This window comes from Sorex araneus, chromosome 6 (assembly GCF_027595985.1).
Source record: "Sorex araneus isolate mSorAra2 chromosome 6, mSorAra2.pri, whole genome shotgun sequence".
In the NCBI taxonomy this organism is placed as follows: Eukaryota; Metazoa; Chordata; class Mammalia; order Eulipotyphla; family Soricidae; genus Sorex; species Sorex araneus.
Genome location: NC_073307.1, coordinates 20,886,523 through 20,902,265, shown reverse-complemented (window position 1 = coordinate 20,902,265; position 15,743 = coordinate 20,886,523). Strand labels below are relative to the sequence as shown.

Genomic DNA, 15,743 nt, shown 5'->3' with positions numbered 1-15,743 from the left:
TCAGGTTCTTTTAGTCTAGTTATTATAAATTTTAGAAATTTTTATAATTCTGTTTTGAAAGTGTAAAACACTTGCCTCACACAGGGCTGACCCAGATTCAATTCACGGGACCACCAGGTGTGGCCCAACAAAACATAGATAGAACATAAGCATGCCATGATTTTAGGCATTTTCAGCTTTTTACTTTGTATTAATTTTGATACTAAAATTGATGATGGATTTATATATTTTCTGAATTTTGATGATACTCAAAATTTAAATTCAGGTGTTATATCATGAGTTTGTACTGGAATGGTTTATTGAGATTTTAATCTCAAAATATCTTCTATTGGAATTTTTCTCACTTTTCAGACCTGATGGTGAAGTAAGTTCTAACTCTTTATCAAGTAACTACAAGTCAGTATTGCCATTAAGTTCTCCAAATATAAAGCTGAATCTGACTAGCCCTAAAAGGGGACAAAAAAGAGAAGAAGGTTGGAAGGAAGTTGTACGAAGGTAAGAATTATTTGTCTTCATACTTTCTTGATTTGGGGGGATTTAGGACAGTAGCTCCCAGAGGCTACTTCTGGATCTGTGCTCATGAGACCATACGCACAGCTAAAGATCAAACTGGGTTGACCACATTCAAGTTATATCTTAACTTCTGCTCTCATGCCTTTAAAGAAAGGGTATGTGTATGTGTATGTATATTTGTGCATACCTGGGTTCATGTGACTGAGTCCGTGTGTACATGTGTGTGGTGTGCTGAGAAGCTAGGATCTCACACATGCAAGGTCTGTACTTATACCACTGAGCCATATCACTAACCCCTCATCTTAACTTTCATAAAATATTTGTACAAGTTCCCCAGTTAGTGAATCATTTAAATATGGATGGTTGGGTTTGCTTGTTTGTTTGTTTGTTTTCATTTAATTTATTTAATAGTTCTTGAGGTTGATTTTTAGGCTTTGGATATTGAAAATAGGGCCTCACTCATGCAAGACATGTATTCTGCCACTGAGCTATGTCCCAAGTCCAAAGTTAAAATTTCATTTTTTGAATTGGGAGGATGTCACTCGCCAGCTATCATAGAGAAGCCCTTCCTGACAATACTTGACCTGAGAGTTTGATGCTCAGGCCTGGCTGCTCTGGTGGGCACGTGGTGCCAGGCATTGTACTCAGGATATGCATGCATGCATGCATGCATAGCATATACTTAAGCCTTGAAAATATCTCTTCAGTCCCCCAACATTATAATTATTTTTAATGAAATAAAATAGTTTTATTTAAAGAGCTTTACTTAGGAGTTGGGGGCTAGAAGGTTACCACTGTGGGTAGGGCACTTTGCCTTGCACACCAGTCAAATCCTGGCATCTCATATGGTCCCCAGGGTTCTGGCAGGAGTAATTTCAAAGCGCAGAGCTAGGAGTAACCTATGAGCACTGCTGGGTGTGGCCCAAAAACAAAAATAAAATATGTAGAGCTGGAGAGATAGCACAGTTCATAAGCTGCTTACCTTGCATGTGGCTCACCCAGATTGAATCTGTCACCCCATAGGGTTCCCTCAGTCCTCCAGGAGTAAGCCCTGAATAGTTAATTGTGTGCCCCCACTATTGAAAAATAAAAAAACTTTACTTAGAGGAGTATAAGGGGAGTGAAAAAAGAGAGAAAGACAAGTATAAGAGAGAACACAGACTTTTCCAGAAGGGAAAAAGTTTAGAATACACATCCCAAGTTGAGTTGAGGTGCAGGCCAGTTTCCTTTGTGGACCTTTGGCCACACTCGGTTGTACTTAGGGCTTACTCCTGACTGTGCCCTCAGGGATGTTTGGGAGAATATATTTGGTGCCCTACCTGCTGTTAGTATTTCTATATATAGCCCTGAGAGGTTTTGGAAGGTGGAGTGGGGACTCAGTTTGGACCATACCTGGTGGTGTGGTACTCAGGGCTTACTGCTGGCTCAGCACTCAGGAATCACTCATGGTGCGCTGGGGCACCATATGGGTTGCCTGGGATTGAACCCAGGTCGGGTGCATGTGAGGCAAACACCTTATCCACTGTACTACTGCTCCAGCCCACCCTGAGACTTTTTAAATAAAGACAATTACTATGTCTGGGAGATAGCTCAGACGGCTGTAGTGTATTTATTAAATGCAGGAGTCACAGGTTTAGTCCCCAGCACCCTAAACACAAAACACTTGGGTCTCCTAAACACTTTGGGAGTGTCCCCAAAATAAATATACTTGCTGTTCAAAAGGTATGTGTTTTCATGAGCTCATGTGTGGTTTTATTTCATAGGTCCAAGAAATTATCTGTTCCAGCCTCTGTGGTTTCCAGGATAATGGGAAGAGGAGGATGCAACATCACTGCAATACAAGATGTTACTGGTGCTCATATTGATGTTGATAAACAAAAAGATAAGAATGGAGAGAGAATGATTACAATAAGGTAATTAACAAATGATATGTATTGTGTGTTCTGTGGAAATTTTATTGGGTGCCTACTTTTGCTAGTTATAGTGCAATCACAATATTTTTCATATGATATTCTGATTTGGAATTTTTTCCCGGTGTTCTCCCTAGGGGTGGTACAGAATCAACAAGATATGCAGTTCAACTTATCAATGCACTTATTCAAGATCCTGCTAAGGAACTGGAAGACTTGATTCCTAAAAATCACATTAGAACACCTGCCAGCACCAAATCCATCCATGCAAACTTCTCATCTGGAGTGGGAACCACAGCTGCTTCCAGTAAAAACGCATTTCCCTTGGGTGCTTCAACTCTTGTAACTTCACAAGCAACAACTTTATCTACGTTCCAGCCCACTAATAAACTTAATAAGAACGTTCCAACAAATGTACGTTCTTCTTTCCCAGTTTCTCTACCCTTAGCTTATCCCCATCCTCATTTTGCCCTATTGGCTGCGCAAACTATGCAACAGATTCGACATCCTCGCTTACCCATGGCCCAGTTTGGAGGAACCTTTTCACCTTCCCCTAACACTTGGGGACCATTCCCAGTGAGACCTGTGAATCCTGGCAACACCAATAGCTCTCCAAAGCATAACAGTACAGGCCGCCTACCTAACCAGAACGGGACTGTTCTACCCTCAGAGTCTGCTGCACTAGCTACTGCCAGTTGTCCTATCACTGTCTCTTCTGTAGTTGCTGCCAGTCAGCAACTGTGTGTAACTAATTCCCGGACTCCCTCATCAGTCAGAAAACAATTATTTGCCTGTGTGCCTAAGACAAGTCCTCCCTCAACAGTGATCTCTTCTGTGACAAGCACTTGCAGTTCCATGCCTTCTGTCTCCTCTGCACCTGTCACTACTGGGCAAGTTCCCACTGCATTTCTACCCACAAATACTTCACAAGCTCAGCTTTCTTCACAGAAGATGGAGTCTTTCTCTGCCATGCCACCACCAAAAGAGAAAGTATCCACCCAGGACCAGCCCATGGCAAATCTGTGCACCCCATCTTCAACTACAAACAGTTGCAATAGCTCTTCCAGCAACACCCCAGCAGCGCCAGAAACTCACTCATCCAATAGTCCTACTCCTGCCTCTAATAACACACAGGAGGAGGCACAGCCATCCAATGTTTCTGATGTAAATCCTACATCAATGCCTTTTACATCGAACTCAGAACCTGCTCCATTGACTTTGGCGTCACCAAGATTGGTTGCTGCTGATAATCAGGATACCAGTAATTTACCTCAGTTAGCTGTACCAGCTCCTCGAGTTTCTCATCGAATGCAGCCAAGAGGTTCCTTTTACTCAGTGGTACCAAATGCAACTATACACCAGGATCCCCAGTCTATTTTTGTTACAAATCCAGTACCTTTAACACCACCTCAAGGTCCACCAGCTGCAGTGCAGCTTTCTTCAGCCATGAACATCATGAGTGGTTCTCAGATGCACATTAACCCAGCAAATAAATCTTTAGCGCCTTCATTTGGCCCAGCCACGCTTTTTAATCACTTCAGTAGTCTTTTTGATAACAGTCAGGTGCCTGCTAACCAGGGTTGGGGAGATGGTCCACTGTCCTCACGAGTTGCTGCCGATGCCTCCTTCACTGTTCAGTCAGCATTCCTGGGTAACTCTGTACTTGGACACTTGGAAAATGTCCACCCTGACAACTCCAAGGCCCCTGGCTTCAGACCCCCATCCCAGCGAGTTTCTACTAGTCCTGTTGGTAAGTTACTATTATTGTTGCAACTCAGTTTGGGGCTCTTAACAGCGTAATCTGAAATAATAAGCATTAATTTTGTCCAAGATTATGTATGTTCTTAAGAAATAAAAGTATGTCAGGGATTTGGGATGCAGCTCAGTAGTAGAGCACTTATCTTGCATGCATGATGGAGATCAGTTCTCAGCACCACCAAAAACAAACAGTTAAGTAAATCCCACAGTGAGTTGCTTTGTAGTTTCTACGTGATCTTTCCATCCTTAATAAGGACAGCAGAAGGTTGTACCTTTGTGTCAGTCTTTCTTGAAACTGATGTAAAATGGCATTATTTAAAAATAATAATAATAATAAGATATTTTAAGAATTTCAGAGCCAGAGAGAGAATACAGTGTGTAGGGCGCTTGCCTTGCACATAGCTTACACAGGTTCAATCCCCAGCACCACATATGGTCCCCTGAGCACCACAGTTATGGCCCAAAAACAACAAAAAGAATTTTGAATTTAGGTCAGAAATGTGACTCCCTAATATAATGCATGTCTTTAATTTTTGTTTTGCTGTTGTTGTTTTCAGAGATGGCTCCTGATTATTGCTCAAGTGGCCTTGCATTGCCTGGGATTATATACCCCAGCCTCCCATATACAGAACATGCATTTAGTGCTTTGAGCCCTCTGGCCCATACATGTCTTTCTTGTTCAATATTTGGTCCAATCTCTGCTACTATAAAAAAAAAATTTTTTTTAATAGTCATGTTTTAAACCATTATTTGTTTATATTTTTCAAATTTACAAAATTTGAGGTACAAAGGTGTTCAGACACCTGTCCGTAACCACATTGTTCTTCGTTTTCAATCTTAAACACTTAGACTGAATATTAATGTTATTTAATAGTACCTTGTAATTTATATTAAGTAGAACTAAGAGATCCAGTAATTGGGAAGGGGGTACTTGGTTTTTGTTTTGGGACCACACCTGGCAGTGATTAGGACTTACTCCTGTGCCCAGGGATCGCTTCTAGTGGGTTTGGAGAACCATATGTGGTAGCAGGAATTGAACCCAGGTGAGATATACATATAAGGCAGGAGCCTTACCAGCTATACTATTTTTATGGTCCTTCACTGTCTTTTTTGTTCGTTTGTTTGTTTGTTTGTTTGTTTTGGGACCACCTGGCAATATTCAGGGTTTACTCCTGACTCTGTGTTCAAGGATCACTCCTGGTGGGCTTGGGGGACTACATGGGATGCAGGAGATCAAGCCCCAGTCAGCCTAATACAAAGCAAGTGCACTCCCTACTATACTATCACACCCCCTCCCCATTTTTTGTTAGCAGTCATTTTTATTTAGCTACCCTAGCCAAAATCTTATATGGGTCATAGAAAGGATTATCTGAACAATCAACAATGCCTTATTATCACATAGCACTTAGTAGTCTGCAGATTATTTTCCATACATTATACCTACTCACAAGAGTATGACATTTTCAAAATACACATAGATGAAACAAATTTAAAAGAATAATGTGATTTTTTTTTCCCCAAAGGTCCATTTAATTTTCATTATTTTGTTGGGTACTTATGATACCATATGTTCTATAGTGAATTTAAATTAGTAGACATCCACATATAGATGATAAATAATGGAAGAAAAATTAGTTATTCAGTGGTTCTCACATGCTCTTGAAACAAAAATACAAATTGAGTAAGTCTCAATGGCTTGGGACCTGAGCAAATATTACAGCATAGGGCACTTGCCTTGCACACAGTCAACCTGGGTTCAATCCCTGGCGCCCCATATGGTCCCCTGGCCCCATTGGGAATGATCCCTGAGTGCAGAGCCCTGCAGAAGAAAGCCCTGAGCATTGCCGGTTTGGCAAAAAAAATAAATAAATAAAATAATTGATTAATTAAATATAAAGTCTGTTTTACCTTTGGGTTTGTATGTAAACCTTAAGGTTTATATATCTTTCTCAGAGATAAAAAGATATGACACAAAAAGACATATTTAATTATTCCATCTATATAAAGATTCCAGAATAGGCAAATTTGTAAAGATAAAATGTTTATTAGTGCTTGCTTAGATGTGGACATACTTAATTATACTCATAGATAAAAGAGGATGGGGTGGGACCAGAGAGAAAGTACAGGTGTTAAGATACATCCATTAATTATAGGGGTTAAAGCACATCCCTTGCATGTAGCCAACCCCAGTTCAACATGGTCCCTGACACTTCAGTGCCCCAAGGTAATCCCCCACACCGCAGGGCCTGACCAGCACCACAGTCAGCACCTTGCATTGAACCACCTGCCAGCTGGCTGAGAATTGCCAAGAAGGGGCCCTGGGCCTTTCTAAAATTGATTGTGATGTTATTGCACAGCCCTGTGAATATACTAAAAAGCCTTTGTATATTTTATATTGAATGAAAAGGCACTCTTGAGAATTTTAAGTTTTTTATATTGGTTTTAAATTTGAACACTAGTAATCCTGTAAATCTTTGTCCTCTTTCCCTAAAATGTTCTATAGAGAATACTTTTCTCTGAATTCAAGAAGACTTTTTGAGCCACATCCAGCAAGGCTCAGGAGTTACTCCTGGCTCTGGGAATCACTCCTAGTAGTGCTTGGGGAGCATAGGGGGTGCCTTGGATTGAACCTGGGTTGGCTGAAAGCAGGCGCTTAACCTGCCATACTATCTCTCTGGCCCCAGAATTTGGGAAGACTTGGATTCAGATTTACTCATACTGTGACTGGACAGAGATAGTACAGCACATAGGGCACTTCCTTTGCACAAGGCAGAGCCAGGAAAAACCCTTGAGTACTATGGGCATGGCCCTAAAACCAAAAATTTACTCGTACTAGATAGAAACTTTAATGGAGTTTGCAAGTAATTTTTTTTAAATCGTGAAATACTGAAATTATCTTTAGCCAATTGTATGCTTTTTCTCCTTGTTAGGAAATATTGGTAGATTTCTTGTCTTCCGTAGGAAATGACTGTAGTTATATGAATAAGTAGCTGTACTTTGAGATTTTCCACAGAAGCACAAAAGTAGTGTTGATAGGTGCCATATAATCCAACATCTCCCATTTCAACATGTTCTTTCCAGTGTAGACTTTGAAATTGGAATAGTGTTTCTCAAACTTTATAACCATGGCCACATTGTCCTACAGATTGGTTCCCTTATCTTTATGCTGTCCCCCACCCCAATTTAAATAATTTTCACCTGTGACCCCCTTTAATACCTTTGGGTCTTGGGGAGAGTCATATGATCCCCAGTTGAGAATCACTGATCTAGTACATTATACTAGGTGACAGCCTTTTTCATTTGTTTTCTATTTTGGGCCACACTCTGGTGCTGAGAGTTGGGGGATTACTCCTACGGTGCTCGGCAATGCATGTGGTGTTAAGGTTGAAATCTGGTCTTCCGCAAGCGAAGCTTGTTCTCAAATCCATTTGAATCATTTCCCTCACCCTTACCACCATTTTCAGTACTAGGTTTTTATAACTAGTGCTATCAAACTGCGATAGAAAAATGGGTTTATGGTATTCTCTTTGTTGTGACCTACGAATATTAACTACATACTTTCTTTTGAAAAAGAAAGAAAAAGAAATTAAGGGCTAGGTTTAATTAAGGTATATTGTTGGGGCTGGAGCAATAGTACAGTGGGTAGGGCATTTGCCTTGCACATAGCTGACCCAGGTTCAATTCCGGGCATACCATTTGATCCCCCAAATACCGCCAGGGTGCAGAGCCGAAGAGTAACCCCTGAGCATCTCCCAGTGTGATGCAAAAAGCAAAATAAACAAAAAAGGCATAGCTCAGTTGTAAAGTACAAGTCTCCATGATGAGATGCTAGAGTCATTCCATGGCACCAAAACAAACCAAAAAAATATAAATTAAGTAAAACTTGGACTTTCAATTTTAACGCCTTGATTAAGTGGATGTCTTGGGCCTGTTTTCTTTTAGGGTTACCATCTATTGACCCATCAGGCAGCTCCCCATCTTCTTCTGCTGCTCCTCTGACAAGTTTTTCCAGCATACCAGGAACTCGGGTATTCCTGCAAGGGCCAGCTCCTGTTGGAACTCCTAGTTTCAACAGACAACATTTTTCTCCTCATCCGTGGACAAGCGCTTCAAACTCATGTAGGAATCCTGGAGGAGCTTTCCAAAAATCTTGAATATATCTTTAAACTATTTGTTTCAGGGAACTCTGTATAATTATTTTAGTAAACTAAATGGTATGCAGATACTCAAGGTTTGTATTGCAGTCATGTCAAAAATTGCCAATCATTTGGAAGACAAGAAATTTAAGAGGGGTCAAGTTTATTCTACCAAATCAAAAATGTTCACATTGGGTCTTGGATCAAGAAAAGAGGTACTATAAGTCTTTTATGCCACTGTGAGAAAAATATTGCAAAATCTTTAAGTCTGAAAAGAAATTGAATTTATGTGTCTGGTCATTTGGGTATAGTTGATTTGTTGATTTTTTTAAATTTATTTTTAAATTTATTTTTAACGTTAGATAACTGTTGCTATTTGTAAGTAAAGGATTTTTTTTTTTTTTTTTTTTTTTTTTTTTGCTTTTTGCTTTTTGGGTCACACCCGGCGATGCACAGGGGTTGCTCCTGGCTCTGCACTCAGGAATTACCCCTGGCGGTGCTCGGGGGACCATATGGGATGCTGGGAATCGAACCCGGGTTGGCCGCGTGCAAGGCAAACGCCCTACCCGCTGTGCTATTGCTCCAGCCCCAGGATTTTTTATTTTTAATATGACTATTTAAGACTAAGACATTGAAGAGGATTTGAGTTTTTCCTTTTAATGAATAGCATAAGGTAGTGCTAATCCTGCTGACAAAACTACCCATTACTTGGCTGGAGAGATTGTAGAGTAATTAGAGTGTTTGCCGTGTATATAGCCAACCCAGGTTTGATCTCCAGCATCCCATAAAGTCCCCCAAGCCTGCCAAGAGTGATCTCTGAGCACAGAGCCAGAAGTAACCCCTAAACACCACTGGGTGTGCCCCCCCCACCAAACTACCTATTTCTTTAAAATTCCATTAAGAGACAAAACCAGGGTCCAGAGCAATAATATAGCAGGTAAAGCACTTGCCTTGCATGTGGCCAATTTGAGTTCAGTTCCTGGCATCCCAGATCATTCCCCAAGCCCCATCAGAAGTGATCCCTGAGTGCAAATCCAAGATTGAACCCTGAGCAAAGCCAGTGTAGCCCCAAAAACAAAAGAAAAAGAAACAAAACCATAAGGGTCAGTAGAGGATAGTTCAAAGTTTCTATAGTGCATACTTAGCAGCAGCAGCAGAAGTAACACTCCCAAAACTACACCTAGCATGGTGCAAAAGTAGCTCCTGAGCAACACCACCCCACTCCCCCAGAAAAAAAAAGAAAGGCATAAATTGAGTCTTACAGTGCTTGCTAACATTTAGCCTTTTTTCCCCTTAAAGGAAAAATAAATAAAACTTAAGTATAAAGGACAACCAACCATTTCCCCAGCAATAGTCTAGTTGGTTTTTTTTTTTTTTTTTTTTTGGCGGGGGGTCACACCTGGTGATGCACAGGGGTTATGCCTGGCTTTGCACTCAGAAATTACTCCTGGCGGTGCTCAGGGGACCATATGGGATGCTGGGAATCAAACCCAGGTCAGCCGCATGCAAGGCAAATGCCCTACCTGCTGTGCTATCGCTCCAGCCCCAATAGTCTAGTTTTGACAATATTTTTCAATTTTTTTTTTAATTTGATGATACGGTATTTTTGGTTTTTGGTGTTTTTGTTTTTTGCTCAGGGGTTACGCCTGGCAGTGCTCGGAGGACCATATGGGATACCAGGGATCTAACTTGGGTTAGCTGCATGCAAGGCAGACACCCTACCCACTTAATATCACTCCAGCCCTTTGACGATATGTTTTGAGAAGATTATTTAAAACAAGACAAAATATGACCTTTTTTTTTTTTTCTTTTTGGGTCACACCCAGCGATGCACAGGGGTTACTCCTGGCTCTGCACTCAGAAATTACTCCTGGTGGTGCTCAGGGGACCATATGGGGTGCTGGGATTTGAACCTGGGTCGGCCGTGTGCAAGGCAAACGCCCTACCCTCTGTGCTATCACTCAAGCCCCAAAATATGACCTTTTTAATCTTAATTCAACCTGGGAAAGTTTTCTTAGACTCTACACATCTAGGCATAACCAATATAGGATATTTATAGTAATTGCATATTTTCGTTTGTGTAATCTTAAACTTTTCTTCACAGAACTTAATGATGTAGAATAGATTGTTCCAACAAGGTTTCTCATGTTCTTATAATTTTTATGTGTAATAAAACAATCGAGAAATATTTTGCCACCAGGTGACTCTCCTATTCCATCTGTTTCTTCGGGATCATCTTCACCTCTTTCAGCCACTTCTGCCCCACCTACATTGGGCCAACCAAAAGGAGGCAGTGCCAGTCAGGATCGGAAGATCCCTCCCCCCATTGGAACAGAGAGGCTAGCCCGGATTCGGCAAGGAGGATCTGTCGCACAAGCCCCTGTGGGAACCAGTTTTGTTGCTCCTGTTGGGCACAGTGGAATATGGTCATTTGGTGTCAATGCTATGTCAGGTACAGTTTTCTTTCTTTACCCTCTGTCTGGGGAGAAATATCTCAAATAAGTTATAGGGTTTTGTCTTGAGAGCTGGATAGTATAGGTAAGGCACTTGCCTTGGCATGTGAGTGACCCAAGTTTGGTCCCAAGCGCACCGGGAGTAGCAGAATTAGCAGAAACTAAAGCAGAATTCCTTTAAAACATTTTTTTAGTGTGGTTACTCTGCTTAACAACTTAGGGATATGGTTTATGTGATAAACCTTGTGTTTGATCTACAACAATAACAAAACAGTGAGAAGTGTTTTAAGTATAAAGAATTGAGAGGGTGGCTGGCGATAGTATGGGGTGTGTTTCTTGCTTTGCATGCAGCTGACCGGGTTCAATCCTTGGTATCTCATAATGTCTCCCAAGCCTCACCAGGAGTCATTCCTGAGCAAAGCCAAGAGTGAGCCCTGAGCACCAGCAGCGGTGGTCACAAAACCAAAAAAGCATAAAGAATTGAGTCTATTCTTGGGGGCCGGAGCAATAGCACAGCGGGTAGGGCGTTTGCCTTGCACACGGCCAACCCAGGTTCGATCCCCAGCATTCCATATGTTCCCCCAAGCACCGCCAGGAGTAATTCCTGAGTGCAAAACCAGGAGTAACCCCTGAGCATTGCTGGGTGTGACCCAAAAAGAAAAAAAAAAAAAAAGAATTGAGTCTATTCTCAGAATCTGGAATTTCAGTTGGGGTATATAATAACTAATATGTATTACTGTCACTGTCATCTTGTTGCTCATTGATTTGCTCAGGCTGGCACCAGTAAAGTCTCCATTTTGAGACTTGTTACTGTTTTTGGCATATCGAATACACCGGGCTCTGCCATGCAGGCAGGATACTCTCAGTAGCTTGCCGGGTTCTCCGAGAGGGGCGGAGGAATCAAACCTGGGTTGGCCGCGTGCAAGGCGAATGCCCTACCGCTGTGCTATTGCTCCAGCAATAACTAATATGTATAATATATAATAGTTATATAAATAATTAGAAGTGAAAGTTTAAAATTTTACTTCCTGTGGTCAGAAAGATAGTGCAGTAGGTAAGACACTTTGCCTTGCATATGTCCAACCCAGGTGCAGTCCCAGGCTTGACTTAATAATTCCCTGAGCACTGCCTAATGTGGGGCGTGAGGGGAGTACTTCCTTTCCTTCTTACGCATCCCATTATTGAATTGGGTATTCATTCTAGTTCTTTTAGGGAGTGTATAAACTTTGAAGGATAGGACAGTGTGTTTGGGCTTTTTAAAGTACATTACCAAGTTTTTCCAAGAGCTTTGTTTCTTTTGCTGTGCTAGGAATCATTGAGCCCAGGACTCCTACATACAAAGCATGACTTTACCATTGAGCCATATCCCCAGTCTTTTACAAAGGTTATCATGGATGTCACCTGAACTCTTAAAAGAAGTCATTCAAATTAAATTTAGTATGAAAATGTGAAGTCTTAATGTTTAATATCAAATATATAAAATACTAATGCTTAATTTATCCAAATATCAAATTCTATTCTCAATTCTTTCCAGAAGGTTTATCAGGTTGGTCACAGTCTGTGATAGGAAACCATCCAATGCATCAACAGTTATCAGACCCAAGCACATTCTCCCAGCATCAACCAATGGAAAGAGACGATTCTGGAATGGTAGCCCCCTCTAACATCTTTCATCAGCCGATGACAAGCAGTTTTGTGGATTTTTCTAAAGTGAGTTAACATTGTAAGGTTTTTGGTCATTTCCAGCCAGTGTAGGCACATGTTAAGGAATAGTTTAAAAGTTTATATTGACCAGACCCATCTACTTGAATTGTACAGTAGTAAACTAACTTCTAGGGGAAGAAAAATGTTTGTATTGAAATTTCCCGTTGGGTATAACTAGTTTGTTTCCATGACTTTTTCAGAGTTTTTCTCCAGTTTCAAGGAATCTATAGTAGTTTGTCGTCAAAATATCTTGAAGATGCAACATCCTCAAAAAAAAAAAAAATCAAAATTTTGAATTTTGTTGCCAGAACTCTGAGGGTGGTCTCTGCCCCACTTAAAAGGCTAGAGCAATAGTATAGTGGGTATGGCCGACCCAGGTTCCATCACCAGCACCATATTTGGTTCCCTGAGCACAGAACCAGAAGAAAGCTCTGAGCACTGCCAGGTGTCTCAAAACAACAAATAAACAAACAACAACAAAAAAAAAACAGGGCGTGGGGGCACAGATGTTGGCAGTAAGCTCTCTAATACCCCCTTGTCTGCTCAGAGAACTTCCTGGCTCTCAGAAAACCAGTTTGTAGCTTCAGTCATAAATAGCCTAAGTTTGTTATTATGACTAAAATATAGGGAAATTTGAGCGTATTTCTATTCATCGAATTTATAAAATGTGTTTTTTTAATTTTGTGAAGCAAGATAGTTTTTATTACTAAAAGTTATTTAGAAATATTTAAGATGTGGGTAGAGAGGGAGAAGTGTTCAAGAGAGAACACAGATTTCTCCAGAGTGGAAATCAGCAAAGAAACAAAGAGAGAAGCTAGATACGTGGTCCAGAGAAAACACATCTTGAAGAACAAGCTCAAATACAGACAATTTCACAATGATTTGATATTAGAGCATGTTGTTATTTTCTCTTGTTGTAAGTATTGCTGATTGCAGGTAACCAGATTTGATCGCTCAACAACCTTTGGTGCTATACTCACAGGAGTTTTTAAATGATGATGAATTAGATAAAAGCTGTTTTTTGTGGATTTATCATTTATATTGCCTTCATGTTAAACCTTTCTTCTATTTTAGGGACTGCCAATTTCCATGTATGGAGGTACCATTATACCCTCACATCCTCAGCTTGCTGATGTTCCAGGAGGCCCTCTGTTTAATGGACTTCACAACCCAGATCCTGCCTGGAACCCTATGATAAAAGTTATTCAAAATTCAGCTGAATGCACTGATGCCCAACAGGTAAAATGGACTTAATGTTCTTTTTATTTTCCAAAATTTTTGTGTCATTCTTTCACTTCTTTGGGTAGTCCGAGTATAAAAAGTCATGACATCTGACCACTTTAATCTGAATTAAGTTTGTCAATATCAAAATAATGCTACTAAACATTTTATTTCTTGTATATATTCTTCCTAGGCAAAAACAGTGAATTGCCATTGCATTTATATATTCATTTTGTAAATGTCTAAAGATTCCTAATTAGAAATTCCAATTTTTCCTCCCCCTTTTCAGATTTGGCCGGGCACGTGGGCACCTCATATTGGAAACATGCATCTCAAATATGTCAACTAAGTTAGAAGGTCTTACTGTTTAGCCTTGTTTAAGAAACCTATGACTTTGGAAGAACCCTGGGGATTTTTTTTTTAATGTGCCTAATTAAGAAATTTTCTCTGAGGCTTTAGCAATGGAAATTTGATTGACCATTGTCTAAGAACAATGTGATTTCCTATCCACCTGATTATGTTCGCTGGCTAGTTTAGCCATTTTGAACTTAGTGCTTTTGGCTAAACATACTGAATGCTACTTGTATGCAAAAGAAAATTAGATGATCACATGTTTCAACCTTTTAGGGTGGTAAATACATGTACATTTGTTTACATACGTAAAAGGAAAACTGAGTAAATTTCTTGTCATATAGTGGCTCTACTTAATGTAGCCTGTATTAATGTGAAATATTTACCAGAATATTCAATAAAAATATGAACGGTGTTTAGAAGTTGAGTGTGATCCTTTCAGTGGTCATACAGGTACTATTCAATCCACAATCATTGATTTGAACTGTTAAAACTGTATTTATAATAGGCTTCTCACATTTTACACCTTAGAGCCCATTTATAGTTGCCCTGAAATAATGTCTATAAAGCTATTTATTTTAAACATTCCTGGTTCTCTTAATCAAGCCCTTGAAATGTGTCTTGAAATGTGTCTTGTCTAACTAGCAGACAGGTCCTATATAGCTTTATATATCATGCCTATGTCAACAAGAATGATTTCAGTCAGATGATACTGAACAAACTAAGGGACATCAAGGTCATCAACTTAACGTTCCTTTTGTGCTTCCTGAATTTTTAATCTGAAGATTTACTTGGTTATAGGTGTTTCATTTGGGTTAAGACATAGGAGGAGGTGTGGTTATGCCCCTAATTCTCTTGTAATGTTGAATCAGCTGAGTAATGTTTATAAATATGTGACTAATTCTGGGCTTAGTTCCATGGCTGCAAATATGAAAGTCAATATTTTTAATCAGGCTAAACACAGGAACATTTTGGCCAAACTATTGTCTATGCCAAGAATCTGATGCAACAGAGAAGGAAAAAGTACCCTATTGAAAAGAACAGTCATTGACTCATGTTTTAGAATAGTTGAATCTCCTGGTCTTACGTAAAAGCAGTCTGAGAAAGAAAACAAAATGTTTCAGGTTGAAAGAAAAAAGCCAAAATACATCAAAGCAAAGAAGGATGCACAGAAAAATGTTACCTAGGGCCAGAACCATATAAACATCACTTTTCTACTCTCTTTTCTGCCTAGCACTAGACATACCTGGTAATGAATCTTTCGTGTAATTTTACCTATGAGGGTATATCTTTAAGCTCAAATTTCTATGTTTTGAATGGATTTGGAATTGTCACTGGTGTGGAAGCTACTGCCTTTGTAGTACCTGATAACGTCATCATGTATTCTGAAGAGACCCGTTACCATGAGGGTGATAAAAGACCCTGTGGATTACCTACAAATCTTGTTTCCACTTACTACTAACCAAAAAGATCAATATTAGTGAAAGGAATAAAGTTCTTGATGAAACATGCTAGTGAGTGATATTAAATAAATTACTCAATGGGACCAAAAGGTGAGTTTTGTTCTGCTTTATCTGCAATACATCCAAATTATCTGAAAGAACCTTAATCCTATCACTGTTACTTTGAGGATCACAGAATTAAAAAATTTTATATTAGATCAATAACTGGAATTCATGGGGAAAATGAGGCAATTT

At 39.9% G+C, this 15,743-nt stretch overlaps 1 protein-coding gene across 3 annotated transcripts in view; it reads left to right on the top strand.

Moving 5' to 3' along the window:
- Nucleotides 1-14,468, top strand: part of ANKHD1 (ankyrin repeat and KH domain containing 1) — a 136,044-nt gene extending 121,576 nt beyond the window's left edge. For 2 of the 3 annotated variants that reach the window (XM_055141324.1, XM_055141320.1), the window contains 8 exons: nucleotides 352-495; nucleotides 2,277-2,426; nucleotides 2,561-4,173; nucleotides 8,124-8,300; nucleotides 10,518-10,769; nucleotides 12,305-12,480; nucleotides 13,549-13,713; nucleotides 13,985-14,468. In XM_055141324.1, the coding sequence (XP_054997299.1) occupies nucleotides 352-495; nucleotides 2,277-2,426; nucleotides 2,561-4,173; nucleotides 8,124-8,300; nucleotides 10,518-10,769; nucleotides 12,305-12,480; nucleotides 13,549-13,713; nucleotides 13,985-14,044 (2,737 nt within the window). In that variant the 3' untranslated portion in view covers nucleotides 14,045-14,468. The remainder of the gene's footprint in view (nucleotides 1-351; nucleotides 496-2,276; nucleotides 2,427-2,560; nucleotides 4,174-8,123; nucleotides 8,301-10,517; nucleotides 10,770-12,304; nucleotides 12,481-13,548; nucleotides 13,714-13,984) is intronic. The other variant, XM_055141321.1, reaches the window with a different exon arrangement.
- The last annotated feature ends 1,275 nt before the right edge of the window (nucleotides 14,469-15,743 follow it).